At 41.9% G+C, this 17,582-nt stretch overlaps 1 protein-coding gene across 1 annotated transcript in view; it reads right to left on the bottom strand.

The window, feature by feature from the left end:
- The window catches only part of mms19 (MMS19 homolog, cytosolic iron-sulfur assembly component), a 31,786-nt gene that overhangs the window by 6,930 nt on the left and 7,274 nt on the right, over positions 1–17,582 (bottom strand). The window contains exons 9-20 of the mRNA XM_080021790.1: positions 17,469–17,555; positions 15,623–15,697; positions 15,277–15,354; positions 14,940–15,078; positions 14,698–14,852; positions 14,408–14,486; positions 13,926–14,051; positions 12,835–12,916; positions 12,577–12,674; positions 11,792–11,953; positions 11,410–11,565; positions 9,559–9,658 (exon numbers count right to left, since the gene is read on the bottom strand). Coding sequence (XP_079877916.1) covers positions 9,559–9,658; positions 11,410–11,565; positions 11,792–11,953; positions 12,577–12,674; positions 12,835–12,916; positions 13,926–14,051; positions 14,408–14,486; positions 14,698–14,852; positions 14,940–15,078; positions 15,277–15,354; positions 15,623–15,697; positions 17,469–17,555 — 1,337 coding nt within the window. The remainder of the gene's footprint in view (positions 1–9,558; positions 9,659–11,409; positions 11,566–11,791; positions 11,954–12,576; positions 12,675–12,834; positions 12,917–13,925; positions 14,052–14,407; positions 14,487–14,697; positions 14,853–14,939; positions 15,079–15,276; positions 15,355–15,622; positions 15,698–17,468; positions 17,556–17,582) is intronic.

The following is a 17,582-nucleotide window of genomic DNA, read 5'->3' as shown; positions in this document are numbered from 1 at the left end:
CCACCAGATATGGTGTGGAACGGACAAACCCGGACTCTTAGTTATTGTCCTCGGCAACTTAAACAACAGAAACCTCAGCCATGAACTCCCCAAATATAGACCGTTTATTAAATGCCCCACCAGAGAGGAGAATACTTTGGACCACTGTTACACCACAGTAAGCAGTGCCTTTTACACCGTCCTCAGAGCTGCACTGGGACACTCTAACCACGTCATGCTCCACCTGATTCCTGCATACAGGCAGAAATTAAAGCTGTGTAAACCTGCAGTGAGGACATCAAAGAAGTGGACCAGGAAAGTTGTGGAGGATCTTCAGGCGTGCTTGGACCGACTGGGATGTTTTAGGACTGCTATCAACAGTCTGGATGAGTACACAGAGGTTGTGACATCCTATATCAGCTTCTGCGAGGAGAGCTGTGTACCATCAGGTACCAGGGTGAGTTATAACAACGACAAGCCCTGGTTCACAGCTAAACTCAGACAGGTATGGTTAGAGAAGGAAGGGTTGTTTAGGAGTGGGGACAGAGATATGTTCAAAGTGGCTAAGTATAGGTTTAGTAAGGAGGTGCAAGATGCTAAAGGACTGTACAAAGACACTCCAAAACCAGTTATCAGCCAATGACTCTGCCTCATGCAGTAAACATGGCCCTCCAATTCATCCTCCAGCACCTGGACTCCTCAGGAACTTACACCAGGATCCTGTTTGCGGATTTCAGCTCTGCCTTCAACACAATCATCCTGGCTCTTCTGCAGGACAAGCTCTCCCAGCTGAATGTGCCTGACCCTAACCCTAACCCTAACCCCACCTGCAGGTGGATCACAGACTTCCTGTCTGACAGCAGGCAGCATGTGAAGCTGGGAGAACACGTCTCTAACTCCCGGACTATCAGCAACGGTTCCCCTTAAGGCTGCGTTCTTTCTCCTCTTCTCTTCTCCCTGTATACCAACAGCTGCACTTCCATCCACCAGTCTGTCAAGCTACTAAAATTTGCGGACGACATTTGCAGCGATGAATCTGCCTACAGGTGGAAGCTTGACCATCTGGTGACCTGGTGCAACCAGAACAACCTGGAGCCCAATGCTGTGAAGACAGTGGAGATGGTTGTGGACTTCAGGAAGAAAGCAGCCCCACTTACCTCCATCACCCTGTGACGCAGAGGATGTACTTCCTGCGGCAGCTGAGGAAATTCAACCTGCCAGAGAGGATGATGGTGCACTTCTACACCATCACCATCGAGTCCATCCTCACCTCCTTCATCATCATCTGGTATGCTGCTGCAACCACCAAGGGCAGACTGCAGTGTGTCATTTGCTCCGCTGAGAAGGTGATTGGCTGCAATCTGCCATCTCTTCAGGACCTGTACACCTCCAGGACCCTGAGGCGTGCAGTAAGATTGTGGCCGACTCCTCCCAAATACTGTTTGAAACACTTCCCTCTGGCAGGAGGCTGCGGTCCAACAAGGTCAAAAGCTCTCACTACAAGAACAGTTTCTTCCCGTCTGCAACTGGCCTCATCAACATGGCCAGGGACTCATCAACAAGGCCAGGGACTCAGACTGAAACGGACCCTCACCCCTCCCCCCAAAGACTCGACACGGTATATCAACGTACAGTCCACACCTACCACAATGCGTTACATTAACGCACATGTTTGGACATCCTTGTTCTCTGTACTTTACCCCTGGTCATTTTTTTGCACATTCCTGCACTACTGTTCGAAGGGGCAAAACGTTATGGATGGACTCACGTTGTTACAATACAGACAGCCCCCAACCTCTTCAACATTAACTCTCAAGCCTGATTATCAGTCAGTCAGTCCACATCATCAGTTAACACTCACAAGAGCAAGTGGAGAGGCTTCAATGGCTTCAGAAACTGATGCTGTTAAAGGACTATTTCACCATCTGAAATGATTCGCAAATTCGCAAATTCGAAAATACAACAAATGCTGACATAATGTGGCATGGTGGCACAGTGCATTGCACTGCTACCTCACAGCAAGAAGGTCCTGGATTCAATTCCCGCCTGGGGCGCTGTTGGCACGTGCTCCGGCGGGTTGTCTCCCAAATAGGAGCCTTTCTGTATGGAGTTTGCATGTTCTCCCCATGTTCACATGGGGTTTCCTCCACCCAACATCAGTAACATGCACACATCACCATTGGTACCAGATCCCCGGGCACGTCGACGAATGCTGCCCATTGCTCCTGGCTGCCCCCCCCCGAAGGACAAGCCAGGATGGGAGAAATGCAGAGGCCACATTTCACTGGCCACCACCCCAAAAAACGCGTGTGTGTGTGTGTGTGTGTGTGTGTGTGTGTGTGTATGTATATATATATATATATATATATATATATATATATATATATATATATATATATGCATGTGTTGTTGTAGTGCGATGTGACGAATAAAGATTCTTCTAATGGTTCTATCAGAAACTTGGCTTAAGAGATCTATAACTAATGACTCCATTTCTATTGATGGTTACACAATGTACAGAACTGATAGGGTAGGTAAAGGAGGAGGGGTCGCCATGTATGTCAAAGCTCATTTCCTCAGTTTCTTTGTCAGTCACTAAGACTAAGGAGTTTCAGATCCTGACTGTTAAAGTGGGTGTGTCAAAGGACTCTTATCTCACTGTGGTTGGCTGCTACAGACCCCTCAAAAGATGCCTTCAAATCCATATAAGATATTCTACATGATTTAAATGATTCAGAATTCATCCCTATTGGTGACTACAATTGGGACTGGCTCTCTTGGACCTAAGATTGTTTTAAAGAATTGTGTGACTCTTTAAACTTTGAGCAACTCATTAATGCACCAACAAGGCCAAACCTTAAGTTAGAAAATAAATCTACCTTGCTTGATCTAATTATAACAAATGCATCTCATAAATACTCCTCAATTGGCATATTTTGTAATGACGTTAGTGATCACTGTGCAATTGCCTGTGTTGGAAATACAAAAATCCCCAAGGCAAAACCATGTTTCATTTTTAAAAGGCAATTTAAACATTTTGAAGCGCAGGCTTTCCTGCATGGCCTGTACAATAGTGATCTTAGCAGTCACTCAAATTCCTGAGGTTGAGCTGGCATGGGATTATTTTCACTCAATTTTCCTGCCTATTTCTAATAAGCATGCTCCCGTCAAGAAGGTCAGGGTTAGTGGTACAACCCCTGGTTGTATTCATAATTCATTTAATAAACAAATATTGGACATAAGCCAGATTCTCAAACTCCTCTGCTGATTGGACTAAATTCAAAACCTAAAGGAACAAATGTACCTTAATGATTAGAAAATCGAAATCTGAGTTTTAATGAAAGTCAGTCACAGAGAACTTAGGTAATCCATCAAAGTTCTGGAAAATAGTCAAATCCCTGTCAAATACTAATGTTGTTTCAAGCCTTCCTGACAACATTCTAGTAGACTCAGTTGAATTAAAGGACAAAGCTGCTATTGTGAATCAGTTTAATAAACACTTTATCAGTGCAGGGTCTATATTTGACAGCTTAAAAGTAAATACCTTTGACCCATGCTCTTCCACCCCTGTAATTGATGTAAGTCTAGATTTGTTTGATTGTAAACCCGTCTCAGTCAGCCAAAGCCCAAGCCCGAAAAGACATTGACCATAAAAAATCTGAAGGTCCAGAAAACATGGATCCTTACCTATTAAAGATGGCTACAGATATTATTGCTGAGCCTTTGCATATTTTCAATTTAAGTCTCCAATCAAACACAATACCTACAGTTTGGAAAGCTGCATACGTTCTTACCTTATATAAAGGTGGAAACCCCTCTGAGTTAAACAACTATCGTCCCATTTCAAAACTTTCAGTCTTGGCTAAGATCCTTGAATCTCAGGTTAATTTACAGATGAAACATTTTTTATCCGATCATAACATTTAATGTGAGTTTCAGTCTGGTTTTAGAAGTGGTCACAGTACTATCATTACTGCTATGGCTGTGACAAATGATCTCGTTGGTGCCTTGGACAGAAAACAGCATTGTGCCTCCTTATTTGTAGATCTTTCAAAAGTGTTTGATTCAGTGGATCATGAATTACTTCAAGACAAACTCAGGAATGCTGGCATTGGTTCTAAGGCTCTTAAATGGTTTAAAAATTACTTAACAGGTAGGACTTTGTGTCCAGGCAGAAGGCCACAAATCAGACTTTCTTAAGCTAACTAAAGGTGTGCCCCAAAGTTCCATATTGGCTCCTATTTTATTTCCTATTTTTATAAATGATTTAGGTAAAGACATTAAAGCTAAATTGCATTTGTAAGCGGATGACACAATCGTCTATACATCTGTTTCCTCTGCAGCACAGGCGATTGAAGTGAACTTCAGATTGTATTTCAGTCATTACAAAGAGCTTTGAAGGGTTTAAGTTGGCTTTAAATGCCCAGAAAACAAAGTTTATGATTTCATCAAAAGCTTGCTTGCAAAACTTTGACAATCTAGGAATTTTTACATCTGATGGTACATTGATTGAAAGGGTGTCTTCTTATAAGTACCTGGGAATATGGATTGATGAAAAGCTCTCATTTAATGTACTTATTTCTAATCTAGTAAAGAAATTGAAAATGAAGATTGGCTTTTATTTTACAAATAAATCATGTTCACCATTCTCCGCGAAGAAAAAACCTGTGGGAGCCACCTTTCTGTCTGTGATTGATTATGGTGATATACTGTACATGCATGTGGCCTCCTCCACCTGAAGGAGCCTCGATTCAGTGTATCATGCTTCTCTACGTTTCATTACAAATGAAAAATCTCTCACTCACCACTGCATTCTCTATAATTTAGCTGGCTGGACGTCATTGATTATTCGTAGACGGCAACACTGGTATATGTTAATCTATAAAGCTCTGCTGGGTAAACTCCCAGAATACCTTAGTACCCTTCTCTCTGTCAGCTCTAGTAGTTACTATCTGCGCCCCTCCAAGTGGCGGCTCTTGAATGTTCCTCGGGCTTTGACAGATTTTGGCAAAACAGCGTTTTCTTACCATGCACCATGGTCATGGAATAATCTCCAAAAAGCTCTTAAACTAAAAACATTCATATCTATTAATGATTTTAAGAGTATTATAAAGAATGCAATGAGAAAGGAATGTCGTTGTTCTTCTTGAGAGGCCATTGTGCTTGAATAGCTGTCATTCTGTTTTATTGTTCATTTGTATATGATGTACATGTTTTATATAGTTTATTTTGTATGGCTACTACGTTGGCCAGGTCTCCCTTGTAAAAGAGATTTTTGATCTCAATGGGACTTCCTGGTTAAATAAAGGTAAAATAAATAAAATAAAATGTTCAAACTACTCTTTTTTTCCACTTTAAAAAACAAATACATTGAACATATTGCACGTATGGTTAATAATATTTCCCATAGTCTGCTATTCTGTATTGTAAATATTTCTACCTCTATTCTATTTTTATACTTATGTTACGAGACATTTGTCGTACTTGCTTTTTAACTTCAACTCCTATTATTCTCTGTTGAATGTTATGCACCAACAAACCACAGCAAATTCCTTGTATGTGAAAACTTACTTGGCGAATAAAGTTATTTTGATTCTGTTTCTGATGGTCGCACAGCATTAATCGCGTGATATTGGTGCGAATTAGCAGAAAATTTTGAAATAGACTTGAATATGACCCTAAAGATTTTGTTTTCGATTTAAAAGGCAGTTCTTTGAGCTATGGCCATACTATGTATACTATACTATATATACTATACTATTTCCTTATTGAGAACAGAAACACAAAATAATCTTCATCCAAATGTATTTAATGGCATTTTCACCATAACAAGCTGCCATCGTTCTCCTTTTCTTTTGAACTGGGCCAATTGCTAGGACAAACAAGAAATGTTATCTTAAAAACTAGAAACAATCAAATGTTACTGTTCCTGTTTCATTCATCAAAATTTGACAATGCTGTGAACAAGCAGCATAAAAAGTTTTAAAACAGTGAATCCTGAAATGTGTCTAACATTATAGCACTCAACAGCATAAGCAGAAGCATAAAATGTAAAACATATAAAATAGGTAATTTGTCAACCAATTTTAGAGCACAATGAATAACGGAGAGTTGATGTCTTTTGAGCGCCTTTCACACATGGTGTGAAACACATAACATTGCTGAATAAAGAATATCCGGGAAAAAGGTAGTAGGTAGTCATTCCCACATAGCCTCCTTTACGGAGAAGTTCCGTAATGAGTCTGTTCCCACATAGATGACTGTTCCGGATACATTACGTCATGCTTGGGCAAGAGGTGTCATATCACGCCAGACTCGGCAACAGAATTTTGTTCAGAACATTTCAACAGAACAGTTTTTAGACCAGCGCTTCGCTCCCCATCTCCCCACCCCACAGGCTCTTCCCTCCGCTGACTGAGAGGGGACAGAGCCCCCCCATTGTATATCAGTATCAGCATTCCCATAAGTGCCTTAACAGACTTGAACCACTGTTTTGAGGTAAAGCGCCGCAGTGCCTCCACCTCACTCTTGTAGTGTCGCTGCATGACACTCTTGATTTTTTTTTTAAACAATAGTTGATTGTAGATTTCTGGAGGCAGTTTTGTTGCGCGAGCAAAAGGCACGCTGTCTCTCTTTTATCAGATTTTTAATCATCCACGGCTTGTCATAATAGAGGGTATGCAGGTGACGTCACAAAGGTGGAAGTCGCTGCCAGTTACACCCACTGAGAGGCAGAAAGTTGAGTGATGGGAATGGGAAAAAGCTGTTGTGTGATTGACAGTACAAAGACATTTAACATGAAATCTGAACTATCTTTTTACAGACTGCCTAAAAATAAAAGAGAAGCAAATGATTGGCTGCAATTGGCAGAAACTGGAATCCAGGCACTGAAACGTGGTTTTGCGGTTGCCATTTTGTATAAGGTATGCTGGATTTTTGGGTAAAATAATTCCTATAATGTAAATTAGATGTAAATAAGTGAATAGTACATTACTAGTAAAAGTTTGTTTATTTCAGGAAAAAAGATGACGATGATCCCCTACACCCTGACTACAGTATGTGCCAAGTGTATTCAGTTTCACCTCCACCACTGGAACTCTGGCTGTCAACAACCTGGAAAGATATTTACGATCAAGAAGTTTCTGAAAAAAGACTTGTCAACACAAGTAGAGAGCTAGCTGCCACAGTTCATGCATTTTGTGCTCTATGTATCTGTGTGAAATCATAGTGGCTTCAGATTCAATGTAATTGAAATAACCGATGATCTCTTGACATGGTAAGTCAAAGGGGAATTTTCAACCTTAGACATGCTTTTTATCAATAATAAACAATGGAAAGAAATTGTACATTTTGTAAATTTTTATTCTGTAATGTATTTAGTTATTTCACATTAATGTATGTAGTATTTTCACAGTAATGTGTTTAGTAATTTCACAGGAATGTTTAAGGTTTTCACGTTTTTGGATGACTGCATATTTTTATAAAAACAAGAAAAAAGGGGGGGGGGGGGGGGTGTTGCTTATTGAGTGACATCCCTGTAATGCTCTGACGAAGATTGTGACAAACGTTTGTAAAGAAAGCTTGACAAATAAAGTGATACTCTGCAAGATATGGTCTGCTGAGACTTTTCTACAGCTTAGATGTTACACCAAGATTCAGCACCTGGCGTCGAAATCAGGTACATACGTGCATAAATGTCAGGTTTCCTGGGTACATGTCAACGTCCACGGTTCACTGGTTCTTCGGTAAGTTGTAAGGATCACTGTCGAATCTAACTCCCTTTAATTTTAGCAGATAATATTTGGTTTTACTCTTGGTTTCCCCTACTTTAGTCAGCCCAGTTTTCCTTACTAAAGACAGCCATGTTGCAGGATATTTTGCCACTGGGTCTGACTGAGGGGGCGTATTCCGGTAAGGGAAGTGACGTCAGCGCGTACCCTCGTGGAAGTGAAGGCACTAACCTTAACCTCAAGGTCAGTGACCTCAGGAATGGGGCAAAAGTCAGGAGTGGAGTCAGAAGAAGGCCCAGCTGCCTCATCCCCTCAGGTGTGCATTTTCGGCAAATGATGTACTGTATGAGCTTGGAAGGTCATTTACCAGCATTCCACATGATGGTTTGATGGCCAGTGGTGCCAACAGTGGGCAGATACACAGGTGGCTCGTACAGTACATGGAAGGAATGTTGGTAAAAATTGAATCAAGCTGACTGGCTTTCCTCGTTGCACCAGCCACAACTTGTTTCAGTCCATGTCTGATGCAGATTAGTGTCCCCAATAAGGACAACTCCAGCATGCTGGTAATTGCCTTCGATGTTGCCAAGGCAATGTCCCGTATACTGTGTAATTAGTGTCGGGTTTGGTTTCCTCCAAGTGAGTCAATCATTTCTATGTGATGTTATTACAAGCACACAGTGTGACTTCTTCTCCCCTGCTGCCCTCGTGATCGCAGCGAAAAGTTACAATACAGTCTGGAATGTCAACATCTAGCCAAGTTTCTGACACGGCGACAACAGCTGATTTGTTGTTCACCGATATACTGTGTAACTCATCACATTTGTGGCGTAGCAAGCACATTAGAAAGGGGAAATCCAGTCAGGGATGGCTTTGGTTTGTTTTGAATTTTGCTTATATGGACTAGGTTTATAGGATGAGAGCAACCTGCAGATGTAAACTGTCTTTGCCTTTGTAGTTCAGTGCCAGCTGTGGTTTCACAGAAAGTTGGGCGCTTGCCAACAATTGTGCGTATTGGACGACTTACATTTTCTCCAGCTTTCCTACCCCTCGGCTGAAGTATTGACTTAACTTCTGAGGCCAGGGGCGTAGCAAGTTTCCTCAGGCATCTTAAGAAGTTTGTATTTGTGATATATCCAAGTTGTGCTATTATCACCCCAAAAACAGGAACATTAAGTTAAAAAGTTTCCAATAGTAGTCACCATCCAGATCCACTGTGAAGTCTGTCTTGGCCTTCAGATTACCCATAAAAAATAATAATTTTGCTGCAGACTGCCTGACAACAGGGCTTGATTGGGGGCGCTTTTCCTAGAATGGGAACCCCTTGGATAACTGTAACTGTGTGTTAACAAAGGCTCTCAGTGCTGTGCTCTCTGTAAAGCAGCAGTGCATTGTGGGTAAGCGAGCAGCCGCTCAGCTTGTGAGTTTCTGCAGACTTAAAGCAGACTTCAGATAATCAACCAGCCAGGCAACCTTGCTGGGGGAGTTTGCCCTTTATCAATAACCGGAAGTCAATGGAGTGCAGAAAAAAAAGAGAATGCAAATTCTCCACACTGTGACCACAGATACGTCTGGTAAACGTGACAGAGTAATGGAGTATACAACCTTTTTTTTTTTTTTTTTTTTTTTTTTTTAATAGCACAAGAAAACAAAAGCAAAAACCAAACCATGAAAGAGTCAAACCACATAATCGGTTCAAATAAACTAGATATTTTCTTCTAATATCTTTTGATGGGGTGTCATAAGCATGGTGAATGACAGTGAAGGTCCTTGTGTTATGTAGGAATGAGATCTGTGAAAATGTGTCGGGGGGGGTAGTGAGTAATTGACATGGCAGGACGGTACTCACGCTGGCTGTAGCTTGGAACAGGCTGTGCTGATGACAGGAACTATGGCCGAAAGGACCGCCTCCTCCGCCAGTGGACTACGCCGACCAGAATCCCCCTCACCTTGCAAAACAGTGAGAGGAACTTCAGTGAGAATCTTTCAGAAGGTTTTTTTCATACTCTGTTAATATCTGGCAGCAGTGGGTAAAAATCCCTGATAGGATTATATTGCAATTGGCGCAATAAGCAAAATACATTTTTCTATTACATCATTAAGCTTCTGTCCAAAGAGACTTACAATAAATACATTTGTCACAGTATCAAACCAACTGTATGTATGAATACTTCCTTACCACGGTGAATAAGCAGTGGTGAAATAAGCTAAGCAATCAGTCCGGAGTTCGGGATAAAACATTGTTTTGGGAATAAACACCCGAAGTAAAAGGTGTCTTATTGGAGACCGTGAACTCATGCCACGTCTTGGCGCCGATCCCGGGGGTGTTTCCGGGCCCTGGCACCCACAGAGAAGGTCGAGCAGTAGGACTGCAGATATTCCTCTATAATCTTATTCAAATTTGTAAGCTTTATTATTTTTAATATTCAAATATATCAAAATCTTTAATGCTCAAATTTAGTAATGCCCCACAACTGGCACGCTCCGCGAAACAGTGGTTGGGAACCACTGCACCAGAGAACATTCTTCCAGTGAAGATCTAGTTTATTTCCCACTTTCATCTCCACATCTGTCTCTTGTCAAAGGTGCACTCTCCCTTATGCACACAGTGAGACGCTGGAGGAGAGGGAGACGAGCCACTGCGCTCGTGCGTCTCTGCCGAGGCAGACTTCACACACCGTTACCGGGAATATTTCTCTCTAATGTGCGTTCACTGTGCAACAAACTGGATGAACTTATATTGAACTTCATGTGAATTAATTCGCTAACGTTAGCCAAAACATTTATAAGCAATTATATATTTCTTTAAAAATATAAACAATCGAATCGCATTTCAGCATTAAATATTGTTATTTTTTTAATATTTAAATTCTATTTGTTTTTTATTCATGCAGCCCTATTGGGCATCAACGGGAAAAATGCAGTGGGAGGGTAAGGCGGGCTCAAATTGCATGGCTCCCACCATTGTGAACCCCCGCGACCACCCCACCCCCACTGACGTCGAAGGACCAGTGCTTCATGCTGCTTGCTACTGTAGTGTTGGGTCATTTATGAACGACCCGATTCTTTTGAACGGCTGAAAATACTTCTCCTTTTTGAAGTTTGAAGTTGTTAGTTTAAGTTGCTGTCTCCTCTGTTATATTCCCAACCACACTGGAACCATGACACGCCCCTTTTCCTTTTTTTTTTTTTTTTTTTTTTTTTTTAAACCTGTGTGTTTCATCACATGCCCGTTTTCCAATGTGTTCATGACATAGAACGTGACACACCAGAAAAACCCAGCATTTCTCTGAGCAATGGGAAAGGTGTCAATCACCTATTTTTAGCGGGTTGTAAAACCCGGATCAACCCACTATTTTTTGTGTGAAAACAGTATAAGTAAATAGTCATTTACTCGTAGGTTGTTCCAAAGCTGTACCTGTCATAAGACAAGACAGCTAATGGCTAACGGATAACAGCTAACAACTAAGGGCTAAACAGCTAACACTACCCGTCGATAACGGCAGCTAGCAATGAAGTGAAAACAACTGGATCACGAAAAGCGTGGAAAAAAGCCTCAATGCGCCAACATGGCGTCAAACTGTAGTTATGACGCCATGTTGCGTTCGTTTGCAGCGGCTCACAAACAAAACAAGCAGATTTCTGGATACAAGTCACTGAATTCTGTGGGACTGTTTTGACATTTGCGTCTACGGCTCACCTTGCAGCGCTGCCTGCAGGGCCATAGCCAGCAGTCGCAGAATGATAATGTCGTGAAAGCAGCGGCCGGTTTCCTCTGTGTCGGCAGCACGCTCCGCTATGCTCTGGAGGCCGTGACACGCAGACACCACCTCCTCAACAGACAAATCCATGCATCCTGGAAGAGGACACAAGATTGGGAAATGGTATTTGACGGGGATAATATAGAAGACAGCAGTAAATAATAATTCACATTTATCATCAATATTAGGGCGCTTGAAACGTCTCATCATTCACTATTGTGTTTGGAAAAATGGACAAAATGGATAGTTTTCATCAAATTCATTATAGTCCGTAACAAAAACACAGTTAACCAATAATATCTTTTGGACATCCGGTTGTACCCGAGTGTGCAGCGCTGATGACCTCGAGGAGGACAGGCGTGCTCTTCTGGACCACGCTCGGATGGGTGGACACCGCAGCCAAAGCAGACACACATCGCTGACGCACGGCATGCTGGGAGATTTCCTCTGGCGGTGCATCGCCACCCTCTTGGACCATGGGCTCTGAGCACAGTAGGGAGGGTATGAGAAGCAAAAAAGGTTAGCAAAAAAGGGCATCTTGGCAACGCTCCTGGCCTGTAAGCCAGGAGTGTCAGTGTGCTCCTAAGTGAGGCTAATGAGACCAGACTCTCTTTTCCGTACTTGTTGGAGCATCTATAGTCTGGATTTTTCCACCTTAAAAAACAGTGCTCTAAAATAATAATGCTCTATATTCAGCGTGGTGGAATTTTTTTTTTTTTTAGGCACTTGCACACCAACTACCAACTCTGACTCTCAAGATTTTACTGGAGAAGATTTAGCTTGTCTTTTATTATAACATACACCCCAACACATGCATTACGTGCAGCTACAGCAGCCCACACACATGCAGATGCTTTTCCCGCATTATTCCCCATCGAGGCTTGTCCTTCACCGGGGGACAGGCCAGGAATTGTGGGCAGCTTACAGCGCATGGGGACCAACTTCAATGACCATCACTGGTCAGACGATGTTTCTGGTGCATGTTTTTAGTGGGGGTTTGTGGCCTTTATTGGGCTCAGCCCTGCATGGCCAATCCTGGCACAGTTGTGTCTACTGGAGATGATGTGACCATGACCATGTGGTACAAGCCAGGCGTCCAAGCTTACCGGAGAAAATTTTCTCCTTGAGTCTTGGTACCAGTTTGGTGACAAATGCTGCCGGATGCAATTTGGACAGGGCTTCAGCGCATTCTAGTACGGCAAGCCTGGAGGGACACACAGGAAGATCTTAGAAAAAGAAAAATAAACTGACCTGAATGGTTGGGATGTTAACCAGTTTCACTTTGACATATTGTCATCGATATGTCAAAGTCAGAGTCATATCAATATTTCACTCTAAACATAATTATTCTACACCTATTTTACCTGGTCTGAGCATTTTCCTCCTCCACTATGAGTTTGTAGAGGTGAATGACTGCCAGCTCCACATCAGACTCCAGAAGCAGACCTTGAAGCGAGGAGTGAGAGTTGTCATCAACAGTCTTACTTGTCCAACAAACTGGGATGACTAACTGGGCATTGAGTTCCTTATGATAATATCACTTCACTTGTCCATGTATGGAGTAACTTATATTCGAAGTAGAGTTTGAATGTTTTTAAAAGTATGATGAATGACAGGATGCATAGGCTGTTCTTGATAACGTGAACTAAAGTAATATGTTATTAACCAAGAGAACAAAAAGTAGACAGGTAGCATCATTAGATTTTTAAATGGAAGAGGGCAAGAGCTTCAACTTTGAACTCTGAGTCAGGTATAAGTCAAGAATGTACATTGTGTGACCGCTGAATTGATCGATTGCAGCAGGGAGTATATAGATAAACATTAGATAACTCAAAAATGCTATGATGGGTAGCCTTTGATAACATGTAACTGGTTACTCCAAACACGATTGTGTTGCGATGCACAACTCTTGAAGAGGCTCTCTCTGACAGTGGTCTTTAGGGGTTGCGGGGGGGGGGCAATTTCTATATGTATATAATATTATAATAATATTCTTTATAATAAATTATGAGTTAACTCCAACCATTAAGACTACATAGTTTTTTATTCAGTAATGAGCTGAAAGCGAGACCATTCGCAGCTTCTGATGCTATGAAAGTCCAAAAACCTCAGAATTATCATTTAGAGAGAGAGAGAGAGAGAGAGAGAGAGAGAGAGAGAGAGAGAGAGAGAGAGAGAGAGATTTCACTGTTTTTTACACTAAGAGAACTAACTGAAATAAATCCAAATCTCAAAAAAAAAAAAACACACAGGAATCATAGGCATTATAACTGCCTATATGAATAGGTTAATAAGGCATTAATATGTTATCATAGGCAAGGCTTAAAATGGAACATTTTATGAAAGAAAAAAATCAAGGGGGTCCGTGCTCTGTTTCTCTATCTACCAAGGGGTCCTTGGACTGAAAAAGGTTGAAGACCCCTGGTCTAGGAGGTTCCAAAAGTTGTTTTCTTACCAGTCTGCCGTCCCAGAGTAGTCAGGACAGCCATAGCGATAACCTGTAAAGCAGAGTTGCTCTCCGACAGCGCAGAGAAGACGATGCTACACAGAGTCTCGCGGTAGGTTGTCAGCACGCTCTCACCTACAGACGCATAAAAAGACCAAGAAAGACGAAAGGTGAGATGAACATTTTACCAACTACAAAATATATTTTAACTTAAATTGAAATCTTTCAGTGGACATTCTTTGGTTGCCAACCAGCGATCCTGGTGACAACCACTCGGGTTGACTCCCAATTAGTGAAAAATAATGCTTAGGTTTAAAAATACCAGAGTTATCCTTGAAAACAACAGTAGGACAAGAAAGAAGACAATGTATATATAGCAAGCTCACCGCTCTCCCATCACATGAATGTTCTTATGTTTGCTAGTTGAAGTATGGGACATTTTACATGAGTGGAGAGAAGTGGCAGAATCAACAATCATTTCCAGAACTCACCCTCCTCTTCCAATTGGCTGGCTTTCACCGCCTGGATAAAGCCATGCAGCACCTCCAGCAGCGTCCGTCGCTGGGAACTCTGCACAGCAAGAGTTACAGTCAACGCTTCAGATGCTTTTCTCCATCATGCAATAATTTTTTTGACATAAAATATTTTCAGACTTCCATTCTCCTATTTCTCTTCTTTGTGCCCCTCTCAAGTTAACTACAAAGTATTTCAACAGAAACGTAATATTGTGAAACTTTGTCAATCCCCCCCAAAAATCGGATAAAATGTTAACAAACAATACCTCTGTCCTATTGTTATACTGCTCTATAAGAGAGGGCAGCACAGCGGTGGCCACCATGTGACTCGCCCTGAGGGAGGCGCGAGAGGCTGCCTGCAGCAGCTTGGCGCTGGGCCACACCAGCTTCAAGTCTGGCTCGCACAGGTGATGCTGGCAGTCTGGAATAGCATCACAAAAGAAATAAGGGTAATTTATAATAGCGGTGACAAGGAGAAATTAGGCATATACAGCCCTGCGCAGTCTACCTTTGAGAACCAGGTCGAGGAATGTTTTGAGCGAATCCTCCTCGTTGGAGCTGATGATGGAGCGGGACAAACAGGAAATGAGGGCAGTGAGGGCAGCCAGGCCTGCCGACTCCACCTTCTCGCTCACTGTCTGGAACACCTACGGAGTCAGGGGCTTAAAGTCACCTCCTCCAACTAGATTATACCAATTTCAAAATGAAAATATTCTCAAAGATGGAAAAAAAAAAATAAAAACCATACAGAAATGCTTGTGTGCATTTTTCCCCAGACCAAACACAAATACCATTTAAAAAATTGCATTCATTCCATCTTTGCTAGAAATTTCTCCTAAAATTACCTCTCGGCGCAGGGAAGACCACAACCCAGAAAGGAATTCAGAGAGATCCTTGTGGTCGTAAACGGTCATGCACTCCGTCTGCGATTGTGAGAAAACACAGACTGGTGACATAGACGGGCAAAATACTTTCACGGAACTTTAATAAACCAACAAAACACTTTTGGACGCATGCGCACTTATTTCAGCTACATGCTGCATAAAACTCATTCAGATACAGAGAAGTGGCATTTCAAACCACCCTGTCACCAATTGAGCTGGCAACTATAGTATTTTCACTGCGCTATGAACGACATGTGAAATATGTGGTTAAACAATAGTCGAGGGAGGAGAGACAAAGGTTTCTCACCAGGGTTTGCAGCGAGTCCATCTTGGCACTCTGAATGTCTGAATCCAGCTTTTCAATAATCAAGGGTAACAGAAACTGCAGGATCAGAAATACAAAGCAAATGAGTACACTAGGCTTGGGTAGATTGACGATTCAACGATTCATTGACGATCGATCGCCAAATGATATTAATGACAGATGCTTTTTTTTTTATTCCGCCAGGAAAAATTTGAGCATTGAAACATTTTAAGTGCGGTTCACTGTGTACTGAAACTGATCTCCCACTCTGCATCAATCAGAGTGGGAGGGAGAGTGCAGAGAAGGGGCGGAGGGAGCTCCACTCAGAGCTGTTTTTGATTCATTATTGATTACTTATAATGTTCATTGTGTAAAAGTGTTCTTGTATTGCCTGTAAAAATATTACGAGGATGTTTTCCTCTCGTAGTTGCGATTTTGTGTTTTTGAAACCCTCATTGTGAAGTGTATTGTTTGAATCAACTACGACCACAGAAATGGAATGTGACAATGACTTTGGCCCTGTTTACACCTGGCATTAACAGTCTTTGGTGATCTGATCGCAAGTGGGCAGGTCTAACTACATCTTCTTATACCTGGCATTAGAATGCTAGAATGCTAACCACTTGTGATCGGATCTTACTTCCCCACTCTACAGTATATGGAAATCTTATATGTGATTATAATATAGCAATATATAATCTAATAGAGAAAGATTGTTTTATTTTGTTTCCTTAGTTTCATACTTACAAGGAAAATCAAAAATGTAAACATAACTCAGAGACTTGGGAGTGGAGTTTTGGGTTTTTTTTGTCTGTTTTTTTTTAATCCTCCAGACAGCATTGCGCCGTGCAAGCTGGTTCCCGACTCCCGTGCCTGCTTTCTTGTGTTTTTATTTCAGATCTATTTATTTTTGGTAGTTTCCTTCTTGTATGAAATGAAATTTTTAAAACACAACTGAGTTAAGGAACTGTCCCGTTCCGCCCTGTTACAAAAAAAAACAAAAAACCTGTGTCCCCACTGTCCCCTGCCACGTCACACACTTCTCCCCATTGCTTTCCGTTGCTATGGGACTTAAGTTAGTAAAAATGTGATGTTTTTGTGTAAATACTTTACTTGTAAATAATAAATCCTGCACTTCTGTAATGATGAGACCGCATTTGCCGCTTCACATTATGTTCTATGCACGCGCACCCCGCCCTCCCCTTCCCGAAAGAATCGTCAAGATTGAAATTTTATATAATTGCCGAAGTCTAGAGAACACTCCGCCTTGCTCTACTCAAAGCCTGCCTTGCCTGGAAAATGGGGGTGTGTTTAATAATTGCTTGTGTTGGTGAGTGAGTCCTTGGATGTTATACCACCATGCAGCGCAATTATTGGACCCGATGACTACAAGACATGACTGCCCATACCAAACAGATCCCCCACCATGTTTAACAGTTACAAACATTGTTGCCAAGAGTGGATTGAAAGCATCCTTTAGCATCCTCCAAACTTAAACCCTGTATGTAGGCTGTAAAGTGAAAGGTAACTCATCAGACCATATTACTTTTTTCAATTGCTCAGGGCTCCCGGTTTTGTGCTCCTTACACCAGGTTATGAATCTGTAGTTTGGGTGCTGACTTTGGCAAATGTGAACTCTGCAAGTTGGCTCATGCTGCTTTGAAAACTCATATTTCAAAGTGTTCTGTGCTTCTCTACAGCGGATATGACTCAGCATTGCAGCTGCATTGTGTGATTTGCATACTTCAAAGTTGAACTCTGTTCATGTGCATAGCTGCTAATTTGTCCATTGCCTGTATGTGCACACTTTATTTGAAACTCCATTATCAAAATGCATTTGGGAACTTACCTCAGAAAAGAGTGGCGTTCCAGTGAGCACCGCCCTGAGAGCCAGGATGAGTAACTCTTGGGTGATGCCATGGGGATCATTAGGAGGCTGGGAAGAGGGAAAACTTATAAGATC

This window comes from Zeus faber, assembly GCF_960531495.2.
Source record: "Zeus faber genome assembly, chromosome: 20".
NCBI lineage: Eukaryota > Metazoa > Chordata > Actinopteri > Zeiformes > Zeidae > Zeus > Zeus faber.
This window is presented reverse-complemented; position numbering and strand designations above follow the sequence as displayed.